The sequence below is a fragment of the Phascolarctos cinereus genome, unplaced genomic scaffold (assembly GCF_003287225.1).
Source record: "Phascolarctos cinereus isolate Bilbo 61053 unplaced genomic scaffold, phaCin_HiC Scaffold_1;HRSCAF=81, whole genome shotgun sequence".
NCBI lineage: Eukaryota > Metazoa > Chordata > Mammalia > Diprotodontia > Phascolarctidae > Phascolarctos > Phascolarctos cinereus.
In genome coordinates this window covers 288,125,391-288,144,582 of record NW_027555514.1, presented here as the reverse complement: position 1 = coordinate 288,144,582, position 19,192 = coordinate 288,125,391, and the positions used below count along the sequence as shown (strand labels likewise).

Here is a 19,192-nt window from a genome sequence, read left to right as displayed (position 1 = left end):
CGTGACGTCACCGCCCATGCCCACGTGGTATTCCCGGAGCCGGGCCAGGTTTCGCGGGGGCGCAGAGAGAGGACCAGCGGGGCCATGCCCCCAGAAGCGAGCTGAGTTCACGCCCAAACGGGCACTTTATTCCCGGGGAGAGGACCCCCCCCAGCAAGGGACCCGGGCAGCAGCAGCTGCAGGGAAAGGCCCCGTTTGGAAGGCCCCCGGAGGGCCCCCGGGGGGAACGGGGACGGACGCAGGATGTGTCCGGAGGGCCAGTCTGGGTGGGAGGTCAAGTCAGGGAAGGGAGGGAGCGGGGGGTGGGGGGCCAGACTGTGGCCGATGCGGGGGGCCGTCGCTTGGCCGGTCGCCCTGGACAGAAGGGCGCCTCGGGAGCCGCGGTCCGGCTCTCTCTGGCTCAGCCCCTCATGGAAGGGGGGAGGATGAGCTCCCTGAAGGAGGGGTCTGGCACGAAGGGCTCCCTGCTGGACAGCGTCAGGGCCTCCTGAAGCTTCTGCTGGTGCTTCGGGCTCAGGCCCGAGCCCTTGTGGTGGATTCGAATCCAGGGTGTCCCTGGGCAGGGAATGGAGGCGTAGCTGTCACCCCCAGCCGGCAGGCAGGCAGGCCGCAAGCGCTAAGAAAGTCACTGCCCTCCAGGAGCTTACATTCTGATGGGGGGGGGGACAGCACGCAAAAGGGGACACAAAGAAGGGGGTGGGGGGAGGTGCCCTGCCAGACCAGAGGGAGATTCGAGACTTAAAACACGATGCTGGCACGTGCTCGGAGATGCTGGCACGTGCTCGGAGCCGCAGGCTCCCTCTCTTCCCCTCCCTGGGGCAGGAAGTCTGACGCAGCCCCCCGGTCCAGCCCCTTCCCCTCCAGCTGTATGCTGCAAGGGGGCTCAGGCCTCCCTTGACCTACAAGCGCCTGCCCGCCCTTGACCCCGCTGCTGGCCCCTCTGCTCCCACCCGGCGCTCCCCTGGAGCTGCCACATTACTCATGAGACCTCCTGTGCCTCCTTTCAGGCCTCACCTTCCCGGGCCTCAGCTGCTTCTGGCACTGGTGCCAGCCCTCCAGGGCATGCCCAGTGACCCTTAGCAAGTCACCTGCCCATTTCTTCATGGGTGAGGCAGAGTCAAAATACATCGTTCCCTGTCTCAAGGGGTTGGGAATCCTTAATGCACCAGGGACCTAGGAGTTCTTTTTATTCTTTTTTGTCCTTGGGCGACAATCTTGGTTCTCCTCCTGCCTTGTCGGCCACTCAGCCCCTCCAGGCCCCTTCAGGCAGGTTTGTCGTAGGCCCTTTTCCTTTTCCACTCTCTCCACTGACTCCCCCCACTCGCCGAAGTCCACCGTAGTGCAGGTGACTGAAGCCTGAGTCTCCTATCCTGGCCTCGCTCCTGAGCCAGCATCTTCACCTAGTCACCCCGCCAGCCCCATCTGACACTGAGTTCATCCAGTCCAGGAGTGTCTGTCGTGGTCCTGACATTCACCCTCTCCCTTACAAACAGTTCTTTTATATTGCCAGCCTGGCACTCCCCCTGTGCCCTCTGCTTGCTGTGCTCTTCACACCCTTTAAAGCCTAGCCTCCACAAAGACCCTGTCACCCCCAGGCTGGCCTGACCCCCAAGAACCGGACAAGAGTCACATCCTTCATAGCTCTCTCTACCGATGCCTCAGCCCTCCCCTCCTCTAGTGGGAGCTCCTGAGACTGGGACTGTCAGGCTCGGACTCTCGCTTGCTGCCCAATGCAGGGCACTGTATGCAGCAGGCACTTAGTATGTGTGTGTGTGAATTGAACTAGCTCAGAGTTGTGTTTTGAGGCCTGACTATAAAAGCCAACAGAGGCAGGAAAAGACCCTGAGAGGGAGACAGAATCTGAGGATGGGGGTAGGAGGGAAAGAAGGGGCAGCCAAGTCTAGTCACAGACCAGAGGGGTTTGGAAGAGGATGTGGTCATAAGGAGGTGGGTCCTGGAGGCTTTGACAACAGGCTTTAGTGAGCACTGGGTCAGTAGCTTCATGGAATGCACAGTGTGTCACAGAGGGACAGAAGGAAAGCATGACCCCTGGGGAGTCAGTGGGGAGGAGGGTCAGGGTCACAGGCCAGGAACTGAGGAAGGGCACCAGGCTGGCCAGGAATCAGCAACCAGGGATAAAGGTTGTAAAGGGAACCGTTTCACCCAGAACCCAGAGGGATGGGGAAGCCAAGCAGGCTGGATGTCAGCCAGTCTCCCTGAGCCTGAAAACGGAGGCGGCTGGGCCCCCTGGGCCCTGAGGTCTAGATCTAGGATGCCAGGACACCCATGACTAAAGGTGGTCTGCAGGGAGGGCAGATGGGAAGGACCCAAGGAGGCTGCTGAGGATTCAGTGGTTTGGCTCAGGTATCATGTGCTAAGTGGCTTAGGACTTTGAATGTGCATGTGTGAGCGTGTGAGGCTCTGCACCAGGTGTGGTGCCCACAGAGTGCTTCCTATGCCACTCATGGCCTCTGCCCTTCTTGGAGTGTGAATGTTCGGAAGCGGGGTGGCGGGGACACATGTGTGCTCCTCAGGTACCCAGGCAGCTGGAACAGTCTTTTCTCTGTCCCTCCAGGGAAGGGCCAGGGGCTGGAACCTTTGGTCACGGGAGGTCTCCTGCAGGAACCCTGCACCCCCTGACCCCGACCCGGGCTCTCACCTGCAGTGACTCTCTGTCCTATGCTCACCAGTAGCTCCAGCCCCACGTCATGGTGGAGGGGCTCTCCTGCCTTGTTCCGGCCAGCCCCCAGCTCATGGAGAACCTGGGCCAGAGGCAGGGCCTGGATCTTCTCCACGGTGCCTGAGGAGGGGAGTTGGAGAGTGTGTGTGTGGGAGGAGCAAAGGCAGTGATCAGGAACAGATGCAGGGGACATCTGGAGGAGGTGGGAGTGATGGGGCATGGGGGTGCACAAAGGCAGGTGTGTGTGTGCTTGTCAGGGAGGACCTGCAGGGGGCAGAGATGGGCCAGACCTTGAAATGAAGGTTCTCCTCACCCTCCGAAGCTGTTCTCAGCTCCTCCTTGGTGGGGGCTGTGGGGAGCAGGCCTTGGCGCTGGGCAGGAGATCCTGAGCACAGGGCTTGGGCCAGCTTAGGGGCCACCCCCTGGGCCTCCAGCATGGCCCGGAACCGGCCCAAGGCAGAGCCATTGTCCAGCGTGGCCTCGACCCGGGCTGCACCCTGGGCCAAGGTTGGGGCTTGTCCATTCAGCCACAGCAGGGATCCTCCTGGGGATGGGGATTGGGCAGGGCCAGTAAGCAGGGGAGACAAAGAGAGCCCTTCCCTCTCCCCTTTTCCCTCCCTCTCCCAAAACACACCTAGCTGGGTGATGAGGTCCCGTAAGTCCGGGGGACCGCCTCCCTCCAGGCACTGTATGGCCTCCTCCACTTCGAGCCCATGGCCCACACAGCAGCCCAGAGGGCTGTCCATGGCAGTCAGTGCAGCTGCCACCTGGATCCCCAGGCGGGCCCCAACTCCCACCTGGAGAGACCCATCCCACGGTCACCCTCAGGGGAGAGACCCACTTCAGGTTCATCGTCTGGGCCAACAACACCTGCCCAACCCTTATCAATATCCCCGGGAGATATGGTCACCAGTCTGCCAGCCCTGAGCCCTCCCTTCCTTCCCTGTGTCTGTCCTTCTCACACCATCTTCTCAGCCACCCAGGCTAGAAACCTCCTGATCACACTGGACTCTTCTCTCTCCTTTATCCTTCACTTCCAATCAACTACAAAGCCCCACTGACTTTCCTCTACAAATCTGTCCTTTCCTTCCCTTCTCCCTCCCTTCTCTTCCCTTCTTCCTCTTCCTTTCTCCGTCCCCCACTTTCTCTCTTCCCTCCTGGCTCCCTTCTCTTCCCCTTCTTCCTTCCCTCCTCTCCCCTCGTCACCTCATCTCACATCTCCTTCCTGCCCCCATTAGAGCCACGTCTCCTCTGATAAATGTCCAATGTCCTAACAGTTCTCCTCCTTGCCCCCACCCTTCCTCCTCTCCCCTGGCCACCCTGCATCGTAAGGCTAAGCCTCCTAAGACACATCTCGCTTCATGTCAGCCAGTGCCTCCGTCTCCTTTCTGGTAAATTGGTAAATTGGCCAGTCAATCAACAAACATTGATTAAGTGCCAACTGTGCACCAGGCTGGAGATACCAACACCAAAAGTGTGATCAGTTCTGCTCCTCACAGAGCTTAGATTTTTGGAGGAGGGGAAGGGAAAGAGCATGGACATACATACTTTGTCTGAAGACCCAGCTGGGGAAGAGGATCTTGGGGAATGACTGTTGAGAATATTTCTCAAGTTTTTTCCCACCTCATGTCTTTTTTCCCCTCCTTAATTAAATGCCTTTTTAAAAAAAACAACAACCGAACTCGTGCTATTGTTTATCTGGGTAATGACTGAATACCTAGTCCTAAACTGGTCCAAACGTCTGGAGGAGATGGGGTGACAAAGGCAAATATGGGGCTGTGTGCTTGTCATGGAGGACCTGCAGGGGGCAGAGATGAGCCAGACCTTGATTTTAGAGTTCTCATCCTCCGAAGCTGCTCTCAGCTCCTCCTTGGTGGGGGCTGTGGGGAGCAGGTCTTGGCGCTGGGCAGAGGCCCTCAGATTCATGCTGGGCCATGAGTTGCAGCCCATGGTGGATGCACAGAGTAGAATTTGAGTCTGTGAAGGACTGGTGCTGGCTGGCCCGCAGGCAACACATTTATTAGTTACCAACTGTGTGCAAGGGCCCTAAACAATGCTTCCTAACTCATCTCAACAAACTGGCCTTCAACTATAACATCTGCCTGTCCCTGGTTCAGAAACCTTTAAGTTCAAGAGCCACCCGGACTTCATCAATTTCTGAGTCACTGATTTCCTGTTAGGAGAGTTTGCCAGGCAATTTTGTTTTCTGAGTCCCTGCCTTTGGATATGAATGAAGGCTGCTTTTGATCAACCATGAAATCAGAAATGGGGGATGAGAGATCTTCCCAGGCCCCCTCACTTCAGATTTGAGGCAATGTCTGTTTTGCTTCTAGATTGTGACCAGCATGTTTAGGTCTCCCTATGACCTGTGCTGACCATACTGCCAATCTCAATCTAGCTTTCTTCTGTCTGTCGCTGCTACACTTCCAGCTAAATTCACTGCCCCATCACCCATTGCCTGCTAAGTTAGGTGGTGAGCTCCCCGATATTGGACGTATTCGAGCAATGGGTGGGTACCCACTCGTTGAGAGATATTACTTCTCGTTCATATACTGGTTCATATGCCACCAAGATTCCCCCATCCAAGTCCAGGTGCATCCTGGATCCTCACCCCACTGCAGTGTGGCTTCCAGCCCTGTCTTCCTGCAGTAGGTCTCTCAAAGGTCACCAGGGATGGCTTTTTCTCCACTTGCTGGTCTCTGCAGCTTTTGGGCCCTCTGAGCATCTGTTCCTGGATTGTCTCCTGCCTTGACTTCTGGGACTGTTTTCTCACAGCCTCCTTCTCCCTCTGACTTGTTTCATGGTCCCCTTTCCTGGCTTGCCTCCTCCCTGCTTTTAAAGGTCGCTGCTCTCTTCAAGGTTGCCCTAAGCCTTCTTCTCTTAATCTCTCTCTCCCTTGTTGACTTCTCCTCTCTCTGGTGGCTTTAACTGTTAGCTTGACCACAAGGCACACAGCTCTACTTGCCTGCCAGCTGGACCTGCCCACCTAGGAGTCACAATGGCACCTCAAGCTCACTGTGCCCTAAATCAGGGGTTCTTAACCTGGGTCCAGGAGCTCCCAAGTGGACCTGGGGCTAGATTTCATGGAAAACAAATTGGAAAATAATTACATTAATTTTTCTCACTAACCTTTAACTGAAATGTAATGTTTCCGTCAATGATGAATTTTTAAAAAGCATCATTCTGAGACAGAGTCCAGAGACTTCACCAGATTGCCTGTGGGATCTGTGGCTCTGCTCTGCGCTGACCTCATCAGCCTCCCTCCAGTCCTGCTGACAAACTGGTCCCCCAGCCCTTGTTCCCTCTCTTGCACGTCCAGTCAGCTGCCAAGTCCTATGTGCTTCATGCCACCTCTGGAATCCATTGACTCTGTGTGACTCTGTACGTGCACAGCTGTTGGCATGCTGTGTGAGATTCGGAGCTCTTTGTGGAGGCAGGGGCTGTGTTTTTGGCCTTCTTTTGTGTCCTCGGAGCTTGACACAGCATCTAAGCTGTGGTAACTGAGTCGTCCCTGTTTGCTGAGTAGCTGCCTGCCTGCCGCATCTGCCTCTTCCCTTTCCCTCAGTTTCTGTTCCCATTCAGGCCCTCATTGCCTCCTTCCCGAAGGTGATGAGCACCTGGTCTCACTGCTTCTCATTTCTCCTTCAGTCGGGTCAGTCTCCTGCTGCAGAGCCTGCAGTGGCTGCCTATTGCTACCGAATGGAACCCAAGTGTTTCTACCTGGCATTCGAGGTCTTCCACGCTGGTGCTGGGCGGCCTTTCTAGACCCATCCACCACTGTCCTTCTGTCCGTGTCCTGCCTGACCATTTCATGCCCCTTTCCTCCTTGGTGTCCCCCTCATTTTCCCATTCCTGGGGAATGCCCTTCCCTCTGCCACTGTCTGTCACAGTCCTACCTACCTATTGCTGAACGTTGGGGAGGGGGAGAAAGGAGAGGAGGAAGAGAGGTGGGCAGGGAAGGGGAAAGGAATCAAGGAGGGGGGAATAGAAGGGGAGGGGGGATGGGGAAGGGAAGGGGGAGAGTGGAGGAGGGAAGAGAAGGGGGAAGAGGGGAGGGATTCTGCCCCTCACCCACAGGTGGTTTTCATTGTTTCACTAGAAGTTACAAAGTTAATAATCAAAATAAATTATAAGAACTCTCTGACTTTGGCCTTCATAGTGTTGAGGGCACTACCTCTCCCCCCACCTCCCAAGGACTGGGTTGGTGATTTCACTAGCACAGGAAGCCCCTGGGGTGCAAAGAGCATTGGCGGAGTGACGGAACCTCTGCTGCGCTCACTCACCAGGGCCTGGGCAAGCTCCCGAGCACCTTCTTGGCTTGGGAAGATGGCGGCTTGCCCAAATTTCACATCCACCACCAGGGTTGAGAGTTGCTCCACAGCCTTCTTACTGAGGATGGAGGCTAGAGGGAGCAGAGAAGGGTGCTTGGGCTAGAACCAGGGGTCCCTGCAGAAGTCCAGCCGGAGGCATGGAGGCATGGTGTGGTTCCAGTTGCCCAGAGTAGTCCGGTCCTAAACCAGAGTGCCCGTGACTGGACTCCAGCAGGGGGTGGGGGGGAGCAGGTCACCTGTGATGAGGGGGAGGCTGTCCACTGTGGCAGTCACATCCCGAATGGCATAAAGGATTCCATCCGCAGGGACCAGCTCCTGGCTCTGCCCCACAATGCAGCAGCCTGCGTGCTCCAGCAGCTCCCGCATCTGCTCTCCCAGGCCGGGAGGATTCCCCCGTGAGTGACCGCAGGGCACCAAACAATCACGTCCCATCAATCAATGACCCCCCAGTGATTTTGGACCAGTGATTTCTCCCCTCAGTCATTTGACCTCCAATTAAGACCGGCCCCACCCATCAATGACTGCTTATTAGGGGTCCACAGTCAGGGTCCTTTGCCCAATACCTGTTCTGGACTTTGTACCACTGAGAAGCCTGGGACAGCTTCCAGCTTGTCCAACGTGCCCCCGGTGTGCCCAAGGCCCCGCCCACTGATCATTGGCACCTGTATGGATGAGAGCCCAGCCCCGCCCCATCACCAAGGGCTGAAACTTCCTGGACCTCCCCCCTCCACACTTCAGCCCTCATCGCTGGTCTGTGACTCCAAGGGGAATGTGATCGTGTGTTCCTCCCTGCAGGTTCTCAGTCTGTCTGCTCTCCAACAATCCAGTCCCCTGCCTTGAGGCAGAGGTGGTCTGCCTAAGACAGGGCTGGTCTGAGCTGGAGCTCTGAGCAGAGTTTAAGTGGACCGTGGGAGAAGGCCTAAGAGGAAGGACCCACATTTATCTTCCCCTCCCTCTCCCAGCCCCCCCAGAGGGAGCTTGTGGCCAGTCCTTCAGCCCCTAGGGACAGGGGCAGGGGGCTAACCTTGCAGCCGCAAGCAGCCAGAGCAGGTGCCAAGACCAGGCTGACTTTGTCCCCCACGCCACCTGTCGAATGCTTGTCCACCAGCAGCGGTCCCCAGGCCTCGGGCCACTGAAGCTGCTGCCCAGACTCGGCCAGTGCTCGGGTCAGAATCTCTGTCTCACCTAGGTCCATGCCTTGCAGTCGGATAGCCATCAGCATAGCGCCTGTGGGCATAGGGAGAGCCTGATGGGGCAATAGATACTGGCTAAGGTTGCAGTTAAGTCGCCAGGTATTTGGGAGGTGTGTGGGCCCGCGGCCAGGGCTCGGGTGGTGGCTCTGGGGTGTTGGGGCAGGCAGAGTCGGGGGGTTGTGTGTGTCACCTATCTGTGCCTCCTGCACTGTCCCCTCTGTCACCCCTCGAACAAAGCTCCGAATCTCTTCGTCCTCCAGGCGATCCCCATCTCGTTTCTTCCTAATCAGCTCTGGGATGGATCGAGGCTTCTGGGGGCTGGAGTCTGGGAGAGGAGAGGGTTGAGTCAGAGGGGCCACTGGGCACAGGAGGGGCACCCCAGGGCCTGGGTTAGGGAGTCCCAGGAGGGGCATGGCACATACATGCCCTGCTCACCCATGACCTCTGAGATCTCCTCACCTGGCCCTGTCCCGTCCGTCGCTGCCATCCTTGGGTTCTGCCAGGAGGGAAAGTGAGAGGTATAACACGGCCATCTGTCTTTCTTCCTTCTTTGTCTCCTCCCATCCCCAGCTTCGTCCTTTGCTCCTTCCCCCCTCTTACCTTCTATCCTCTCCGGTCACAGTTGCTGGGGTACGAGGAGCCTGGCTTATCCACTGCCTCCCGATCAGCCTCTCAGTGGCTCTCCTCTCCCGGTCTCGGTCTCAGAGTCTCCCCTGAGCTCTGGTCTCCCTCTCCGTCCCAGTCAGTTTTTACCTCCCTCTCCCACTCACCCCCTCTTCTCTTTAGTTTCGTGGCTTTTCTCTGGTCTCTGTTTCAGCGAGGGATAACGGAACAGGGTGTGCCCTCCTCTGGATCAACCCCAGGAGTGTGGGTGGGGAGGAGAAACTTCTGAGATTCCCAGAAATGGGAGGGGCTTCAGAGGTCTCTGCTTACCGCTCACTTCCCCCGAGAAGCCTTTCTTGCCAGCCTTGTCACTTGACCTTGAACTTCTTTAGTTTGGGGCGAAATTCCAAGATGTATGGTCCGTCAGGGAGCTCCGGAAAGGGTCTGAGCAGGAATTATTTCTGCAGTAATTGTTGTCTTCTGACTTTCCATGGAGGCTGAGTAATGGATTGACTATGTCAGCTGGCAGAGGACTAGCCCGGCCTGCCCAGACCAGCCCAGGAAGCCACTGACAAGGCAATTTTAAAAAAAATCATTCATTCATTCAATAGAGATCCATTTAAGCACCTATGATATACAAAGAACCCTGTGCTCAGCCAGGGGCAGGGATGTGCTGGTAAATGTTTAACAACCAGCAGTAAATAAATACCTTTTCTCTAAAAAAAAAAAGTCCTCATATCACACTTTTTAAAAGAATATTATCTTATTTTTCTCAATTCCATGTGAAATGAATTTTAATATTCATTTTAAAAATAATTGTTAGATTCCAAATTCCTCCCTCCCTTCCTCTTCCCCCTCCTCGAGAAGGCAAGCAATTTGATATAAATTATAAACGTGTGCAGTTATGCAAAGCATATTTCCACATTAGCCACATTGCAAAAGAGAACACAGACCAAAATAGAAAAAAGAAAGTTTAAAAAGTGTGCTTTGATTTGCATTTAGACTCCATGAAATCTTTCTCTGGAGTTGGATTGCGTTTTTCTCCTAAGTCCTTCTGAACCGTCTTGAATCATTGAGAATAGCTAAGTCATTCACAGTTGATCATAGTACATACAATATTGCTATTGCTGTCTACACTGTTCCACTGGTTCAATTTGCTTCACTTTGCATCATTTCATATAAATTTTTCCAGGTTTTTCTGAGGTCCACCTACTTGTCGTTTCTTACAGCACAATAGTATTCCATCACAATCATACACTACAGCTTGTTCAGCCATTCCCCAATGGATGGGCATCCCCTCAATTTCTAATTCTTTGCCACTATTGAAAAAGCGGCTATAAACCATACCACACGTTCAAGTTTCATGTGAATTGCTAACATTTTCTTTTCTTTCGGCAGTACAATCAGGGTTAAATGACTTGCCCAGGGTCACGCAGCTAGTGAGCATCCAGTGCACCACTTTGCTGCCCCTAACATTTTCTCAATCACTTTCTTTAGTCTAGATGACCAAGAAAGCAATGAAGCAAGCCTTCATTTGTAGCATTTACTGATTTCTGAGGTGTAAGTGCTCACACTGGAGGAGCCAGGCTGGCTCTGGGGAAGAAGCATACTTTCCCTAAGACCATCTCTTCCTTCCTGGAGCTCACAGACCAGTAGCAGAATGAGGCACTAAGCCAAAGGACTAAAAACACAAGACAAAGGGGACCCACAAAGAGCAACGGGAGGTCTGAACTTCCAGCATCATTGTAAGTCAGAAAGGCACTCAAAGAAGGCTTCCTGGAAGTGGTGGTATTTGGGTAAGACTTTAAAAGAAAAGTCTGGAATTCAATAAAATCCAAACATTCTGGGCATAAGAAACAGCCTGAGACCTTTAGGGGTCAGACTCTGCGGAGGGAAATATTATGAGGTAAAGCTGAAAAGCTGAGGAGGCAGAGGAGTTTGAAAATTTCCTCAGAAGACAGGAATCATTGAAGGCTTCAAAGCTGCTATGATCAGGTCATGCTGGCAGGGTAGATTTGCCCCAGGGGAGCAGGCAGAGAAGGGACTTACAGACAGAAGCAGCTTGAGTGACTAAGAGATGCCCGGGAGAGTAGCCCTGGCCATGGAGTCGCCGATCATACATTATACTGACAGGAATCATCCCGAAAAGGGATTCTGCTAACCCTGGTACGTTGCTTTGTCTGAATCATGGTTAGTGTATTTACTGGTGACTAGGCTCAGCCTGGATTGGGGCACGCAGCTCCTTCAGCCCCCTAGCATCTGGGATCATTTAGAGCTAGTCTGTTACCTGCGACTCTGGTTCATAGGTGTGCGGCTTCACTTCTGTCCTCCAGGGCTGGCAGCGAGGTGCCTTTTGGGGGACTACACTCTCATGGTCTGTAAATGGTCAATAAACCCTATACCTAGATTAATTTAGTGAGTGACTTAGCATCTCCGTTCCTCAAAATCCCTCAACTGGACAGTCATTGACCAGGTCTCCACAAAAGGCCATTTCTTCTAGCAGCAAGAAAACGACGAGTACTCTTGGACGGTCTGGCCAAGCTGGATCTTATGTGAAGCCCTTTGGGGACTCGGTTTTTGCTGCGCTGCTTTCTGTGGGTGGGTTGGTTTATTTGCCTTTTTTTTTTTGAGGTGATATTGTTCATAATCTTCTGCCATTCTATTCCATAACGTTTTGCAAGTGAACTTGTATTCTCAGAGTAGACTTAGCTGTGTGACTCTGGGCAAGTCACTTAACCCAAATTGCCTCACTAAAAAACCAAATAAACAAAACAAACAGTGTAGTTGTCTGCCACGCCACCCTGACTTAGGAGAAAGATTATTAATTTGTCAAAGCATTTTTAGGCTTATTTAGTATCTTTCAACTGTCAAGCAGGCAATCAATATTTATGAAGTGCTTACTATGTGCCAGACAGAGTACTCAGTGAAGGAGATACAAAAAGAGCAATTCCTGCCCTCGAGGAACTTACCAACTTTTTTTTTAATTTAAAAATTTTTATTTTCAGTTCCAAATTCTTTTTCTCCCTCTGCCCCCATCCTTCTTGAGAAGGCAAGAAAAACAATACCAATTATACATAAGAAGTCACGCAAAACATATTTCCTGAATTAGCCCTGGGGAGGGGGAAGGGAAGCAAGAAAAATAAATAAAGAAAAAAATCTTATGCCATCTGTCCCGAGTCCAGCAATCCACTCTCTGGCGGCGGCTAGCCCTCTTCCTCTTGAGTCCTGTGGAACTGTTGTGGACTCACCAGGGTAGCGACATCTTTCACCCATGACTTTTGTTGCAATATATTGCCGATGCTGTGTACAATGACTGTGGAGTTACAACATAACGGGGGTGCAACTTGTAAACAATGACATACAAAACCATATGTGTTAAGTAGGAAATAATTACCAGAGGGAAGGCACTACAATTAAGAGGGATTGGGGAAGTGTCCCGGTAAAAGAAGGGGTTTGATTTTTTTTTCTACTGATAAACTTTTCTAAGAAAAAAGATTAGTCTGAGTCAGTCTTTTTTGCTTCCCCCTTTTTCAGGGTTGCTTGTTTAAAAAAACAATAGCCTTGTGATATTAGAGCAATACCACTATATTACCCTTTACCTTCGTCATTTCAGTTTGATCCTTTCTTCTAACTGAGTATTTACCCTGCACTTTGCTCTAACTGATTGATGATCTAATTGCACGCTTCCAGCAGATGCCAGAAGAGGGGCAGCTGAGCACAGTAGAAAGTTCACTGGCTTTGGAATCAAAGGACCTGGGTTCAGATCCTGCCTCTGCCACTTAATACAGGTGTGTGGGAAAGATTTAGAAGTTAGGCTTCCCCAGCAGAACACGGGAATTCTGAGGGGGACTTCCAAGACATTGTAGATAGTCCCTCAACCAATCAGAAAGTGTCCCAAACATGCTGCAAAACCACTACTTAAGACAGAGCGCTACAGGCTAACCCAGTTACGACAGGGCGGATCAAGGCAGGCCGCGCTAATATAATAAAAATGACAAGTCTACCTAAGCTAATTTACTTATTCAGTGCCATACCAATCAAACTACCAAGAAATTATTTTATGGAGTTAGAAAAAATAAGAACAGGATTCATTTGGAATAACAAAGGGTCCAGAACACTGAGGGAACTAATGAAAAGAAATGCAGGGGAAGGTGGCCTAGCCATTCCAGATCTTAAATTGTATTATAAAGCAGCAATCATCAAAACTGCTTGGTACTGGCTAAGACATAGAGTGGTGGATCAGTGGAATAGGTTAGGTATGCAAGACACAGTAGTCAATGACTATAGTAATCTACTACTTGATAAATCCAAAGACCTCAGCTTCTGGGATAAGAACTCACTCTTCGACAAAAACTGCTGGGAAAACTAGAAAAGAGTATGGCAGAAACTAGGCATAGACCAAAATCTCACACCATATGCCAAAATAAAGTCAAAATGGCTTCATGATTTAGATATAAAAGCTGATACTGTAAACAAATTGGGAGAGCAAGGAATAGTTTACCTATCCAATTTATGGAGAACAGAAGAATTCATGACCAAACAAGAGATAGAGAACATTATGAAATGCAAAATGGATAATTTTGGTTGCATTAAATTGAAAAGTTTTTGCACAAAGCCAATGCAACCAAGATTAGAAGGAAAGTAGAAAATTAGGAAAGAATTTTTATAACCAGTGTCTCTGACAAGGGCCTCATTTCTAAAATATATAGAGAATTAAGTCAAATTTATAAGAATACAAGTCTTTCCCAATTGATAAATGGTCAAAGGATATGAACAGGCAGTTCTCAGATGAAGAAATTAAAGCCATCTATAGTTGTATGAAAAAATGTTCTAAATCATTATTGATTAGAGAAATGCAAATCAAAACAACTCTGAGGTACCACATCACGCCTATCAGATTGGACAACGTGACAAAACAGGAAAATGATGAATGTTGGAGAAATGGAAGAAAATTGGAACACTCATGCATTGTTGGTGGAGTTGTGAAATGATCCAACCATTTTGGAGAGCAATTTGGAACTATGCCAAAGGCTGTTAAAAAAATGTGCATACTTTTTGACCCAGAAATATCACTTCTAGGGCTTTATCCCAAAGAGATCACACAAATGGGAAAAGGACTCACTCATACAAAAATATTTATAGCAGCTCTTTTTGTGGTGGCAAAGAATTGGAAATTGAGAGGGGATGCCCATCAATTGGGGAATGGCTGAACAAGTTGTGGTATGTGAATGTAATGAAATACTATTGTGCTATAAGAAATAATGAGGAGGCAGACTTCAGAAAAACCTGGAAAGACTTGTATGGATTGATGCTGAGTGAAGTGAGCAGAACCAGGAGAAAGTTGTACACAGTAGCAGCCATGTTGTGCAATGACTAACTTTGATAGATTTGGCTCTTCTCAGCAGTGCAAGGACCTTAGATATCTCCAAAGGCCTCATGATGGAAAATGCTATCCACATCCAGAGAAAGAACTATGCAGTCTGAATGCAGATTGAAGCATATTTTGCTATTTTTTTCTTCTGTTTTGTTTTGTTTCCTCTTTCTTGTGGTTCTTTCTATTGGTCCTAATTCTTCCTTACAACATGACTAATGTGAAAATATGTTGAATAGGAATATATGTATAGCCTATATCAGATTGCGTGCCATCTCAGGGAGGAAGGGAGAGAAAAATTTTAAACTCAAAAGCTTATGAAAGTGATTGTTGATAAATCAAAATAAACTAATAAAAAAACCAAAAACTAATTTCCTCAAAAAAAAAAAGGAAGTAGAGAGAAAAAAAGTTATTCATAGCTGGAAATTGTTACTGTGTGTCTTTTTTTAAGGGCATATATGAATTTGTGGATAGTATTTCCTTTCAAAGGGCCAAGAGTATTGGATTAAAAAAAAATAAGTGTTTATCATTAGCGATTATAAATCCAGATTTGATTTTATTTAAGTCTATTTGCATCAGTTTACCGTTTTGTAAGGGGAGGAACCTACTTCCCAAGGATGTCGTAAGGGTCACATGATTGTAAAATGACTGGCATATGTTAGACAACATTATTATTATCTCTCTAATTTAAAGTAATGTAATTGTTAATGTAAATTTAATGTATATTGTTAATGTAATAAGATCAATAGTTTCTACATGATAATCTGAAAATGTAATTGATATCATCTGAAGTTTATTGTTAAGTAAGCTATTTGGAGTTATTGTGAAAGTATTTTTGTAAAAGGAAACTTGGTAATTGTGCAATAGAGGACCATGTGAAGATCCCCTTATAATTTAGTTTGTTACAGTAACAGGATATGGTAACAGTAAGCTGTTTTTAAGAAGGGGAAATACTTTTTATGAAGAAATGTTTTGTGAAATCTTTTGTGTGATTTTAGAAGGCCTACTAAATTTCCATTTAAAAGCTGATTTGCGGCAGCGATAATTTGATATTGATGACAATTATGTCCAAACCTACTGTGAATTTCAAGTTTGTTTTCCTAGGTTTGAATGTTCTAGGTTTGTGGTGTCCTTGGACTGCCCTTATAGATGGGTGCTTTCTGAGAAACAGAGTCAGAGTCAGCAGCTCAATGGAAGCAGCATCTGAAGTATTAATGCTAAAGCAGTTACTCTAGTGAGCTGTAAGTGGGAAGGATCTTGCTGTTTTAATCTGAATTCATCCCGTGGCCTAGCAAGGGTTCAAATTAGTGTTCGAACTTCTTACGTGTATGGAATTCAATTCCTGAAAGTGTCTCCTTCTTTTTTTTCACTAGGCAATGGGGTTAAGTGACTTGCCCAGCATCACACAGCTACTAAGTGCTATGTGTCTGAGGCAGGATTTGAACTGAGGTCCTCCTGAATCCAGGGCTGGTGCTCTATCCACTGTGCCTAGCTGCCCCTCAAAGTGTCTCCTTCTTCCAGGTTAAGTATGGTTAGGGAGGGATGAATAAGCTTGAGAAACAGAAATGCCGATTTATTTGAGTAGTAACTTGTGAAATTTGATTTTACTCACGGTGTTACTTAATCAGGAGCTGGACCATATGTAGGAATGCATGTAAACTACTTGGGGTTCACTTTAGAGATGTTCCCTAACCAATGTGAGATTAGAGGCACGTCCGAAACTGTGATTACTGGAGACTTGTTATTCAAGACCTTGGGGGACTGATAACTGACTTATTTCTGAGCTGGTTCCACGCATGGTTATCGAGGTGAACCACTGACCCATGATGCCAGCAAACCTGTGTGGGGCCTATGAGCTGCTTTTACAAATTGAAGCGGGTGCTCTCATGGGAAGGTCGGGAAGGTCTGCATGAGCTGAGGTGAGATTCTCCTGACTCAATTTCCCCACTATGACACCTGGCAGACTTTAAGCCTGGCTCAGCGCAGTTGGCCTTTACACAGCTTCTGCCTGGAATTGGGAAGCACTGTTCCCTTACCGTCCCTATTCTTTTATGGCAATTTTCCATAATCAAAAGTTTTATGAGCACAATATTAAATCTATTAAATAAAAGATTAATGCTGGAACATCTGAGATTATTATAGTAAGATGCAGGTATAGGATTGAGCTATTTGGCCTAGAATTTTAGAATCAAGTATTTAGCCTTGACATCTGTTACTAGTATATTCCTGCATAAGTTAGGGTCCTTTAATTCCTGGTAATGATATGGGGATAATCAGGCCAAAGGCTTGTGAAACCAGGATGTTATGCTGTTACTTAGTCAATATCTTACCTGTCTCAGTTTGTTACAATTAGTTAATGTTAAAAGAAGAATGGCTTGTGGTCTATCTTGTAAATGCCTTAAAAGAAGCACCCCTTTTAATTAAGGCTTATTTATTTGTGTATGACCAGAAGTTGGAATTATTTTGTTACTTGACATGTACTGTTTTTAAATTGATTACTCAATGTATTTATGTATGTATTGGAGTCTGTTATTAATTCCTTAGTGGAATCTCATCCTCCTGATGGGGAATATGAATTAAGAATGAATAATGAATTAATGCAAAATATGAATGCAAAAATATATGTGAAATATAAAACTGCAATTAATGCAAGGTAGGAAAACTGGAATTAATGCAAAGTATAAAAACTGGGTTCTAATTTTTCTGTTACTTCTTTTCTAATTTGAGTTTCTTACACATGACAATTGACCAAAGTTCTGGTTTTAATCTTATAATGATAGAGACATAAGGATTGAGTTGACTTTCATTATTTGCCCTGGTTATTGGCAAGATAATTTAAAATTGTGCTGAGATCAATCTTGTAGGAGAGCGGACACAAGGAAGAGGATCTCTACAAGAAGACCGTCTGCTGGACACTGCTTGAACAGCACTCAGACCAGAAAATTTACTCAGGTGATGTCCCGAAAACCAGACAGCTGTATGAGAAGCATTAAATGAACAATTTATCATTACTTTTTCGCTGTGGGTCTCTGTATCTGTACTTGTGGAGGGGACTTTTTTGATTTGTCGATGTGTTGATAGATCAATTTCTCCCTCCCCTCTCCCATACTGTTACAAATCCCCAAAGACACCTTGATGAAATGTTGCCCATATCAGTCAGTGATTCATTGAGAAGGCTATGCCTTTCGTTAGACTCAGATGGGGGAATGTGAAAAATGATTTCTCTTAGTAATCTGTGTTTTAGAGACTCAGCGTTCCACCCTGCCAGTCTTCTGACCACAATTTCTTCAGAAGGACATCTCTAATAACGAAATTGCACTGAATCTTCTTATCTTGGTCAAACTCCAGCCCAGGCCTGAATTGATTTTGTCCTACTCAGGTTTGGGTAGAGACAGACTCCCGAGACTGGGGGTGGTATTTCCTTTGATGGCATGATGACATCACTGAGTGATCCCAAGCACTGACTCAAGATCTCATTTTAATATATAACCCACCTCCTTGTATACTGGCCAATCACAGTTGATTGGCATCCCTTGGAAACACCTACTCTTTGAAGGGCATGTAAGGCTGTACCCCAAATCCCTAAATGAGTCAGTTCTGAAGTGGCCCTCTTAGAGGGGCTCAGTTTTGGACTGAACTCTCACGCAATGCGTATCAAGCCAGCTTGAGAGAAATTAACTGTGGACACATCTACCCCAATTTCATTTGTCTCTTTCTTAGATAATAAATTGGGGTTTGTGGGGTTCACAAGGTTTGGGGTTCACACTTCGTATGGTGGTGCTTAGCACAAACACTAACAGGCACTTAATAAATGATTGTTGACTTGGTTTAATACTGTGCTACTTACTTGAATTAATTAAATTTATTTAATGGAGCAGCTAGTAGATAGAGAGCCCTGGACCTGGAGTCAGAAAGATCTGTGTTCAAATGTCACCTCAGATACTGTCCAACTGCGTGAGCCTGGGCGAGTCACTTAATCCTGCATGCCTCAGTTTCCTCATCTGTAAAATGACCTAGAGAGGAAAATGGCAAACCACTCCAGTACCCTTGCCAAGAAAAGCCCAAATAGAGTCACACAGAGTCAGATGCCACTGAAATGACTGAATAACAAGCAATAACTTGAATTGTTAAGTCCTATGAGTTAGTGAGGGGAGGGGAATTCATTAGTTGAGGGAGATCTTGTATTTGAGCTGTAGATTATGGGCAGTAACAAAATATGATGGGTAGAGAGCTGGATTCAGAGTCAGGAAGACTAGGTTAGTCCCACTTCTGACCCATACTAGCTGTGTGACTCTGGCACAATGGCTGTAGCACTGGACATGAAGTCAGGAAGATCTGAGTTCAAATCCTGCCTCAAACCCTTGGGCAGGTTACTTAGCCTCTGCTGCCACAGTTTCCTCACCTATAAAATGGGGATAATACCTCTCAGAGTTTTTGTGAGGATCAAATAAGATAATATTTCCAGAGAGCTCCGCACAAATAAAAGGGGTATGTAAATGCTAGTTCCAACAAAAATAATACTAAATTATCATTGTGTCTCTTCACCTCTCAATGCCACAGGTATCTCTCTAAGACTTAAAATTGCTGAGAAAATGCTGCCCTGCATTGGTAGAGAAAATCCCCTGCCAGAAGCTCTGCAGACCAATAAAATCATAGGTCATGTTCAAAAAATAAATACTGGATAAGGGCTTATATGATTATGATTACATATGATGTGATTATATGATTTTATATATATGATTATATATATATATATATATATATCAGTCAAAGGCTATGAACAAACAGTTCTCAAAAGAACTGCAAAGTTTTGACAACCACATGAAAAAATTGTTCCCAATCACTAACAAAAAAACAAATGCAAATCAAAACCACCCTGAGGTCTCACATTATACCCTGCAAATTGGCAAAAATGACAAAAAAATGACAACAATGTTGGAGGGCTTGTGTAAGGATAGGCTGTGAAACGGTATAATCATTTTGGAAAGCAATGGTATTATGCAAACAAAGTGAC

At 47.9% G+C, this 19,192-nt stretch overlaps 1 protein-coding gene across 1 annotated transcript; it reads right to left on the bottom strand.

Moving 5' to 3' along the window:
• Positions 1-102: 102 nt before the first annotated feature.
• Positions 103-9,277, bottom strand: TYMP (thymidine phosphorylase). Its single transcript, XM_020982862.2, has 11 exons — positions 8,805-9,277; positions 8,664-8,700; positions 8,395-8,529; positions 8,036-8,238; positions 7,575-7,673; positions 7,248-7,377; positions 6,964-7,082; positions 3,315-3,477; positions 2,994-3,224; positions 2,660-2,800; positions 103-555 (listed from the first exon to the last, which is right to left on the bottom strand). The coding sequence occupies exons 2-11, from the start codon at positions 8,689-8,691 to the stop codon at positions 401-403; spliced, it is 1,404 nt and encodes a 467-aa protein (XP_020838521.1). The 5' UTR covers positions 8,692-8,700; positions 8,805-9,277; the 3' UTR covers positions 103-400.
• Positions 9,278-19,192: the final 9,915 nt, after the last annotated feature.

Coding starts and splice junctions, on each gene's coding strand:
- TYMP (XM_020982862.2), bottom strand. CDS start 8,691: ATGGCAGCGACGGACGGGACAGGGCCAG. Junction 8,239..8,394: donor AGTGCAGGAGGCACAGATAG/GTGACACACACA, acceptor CTATGCCCACAG/GCGCTATGCTGATGGCTATC. Junction 556..2,659: donor AGGACAGAGAGTCACTGCAG/GTGAGAGCCCGG, acceptor TTCCCTGCCCAG/GGACACCCTGGATTCGAATC.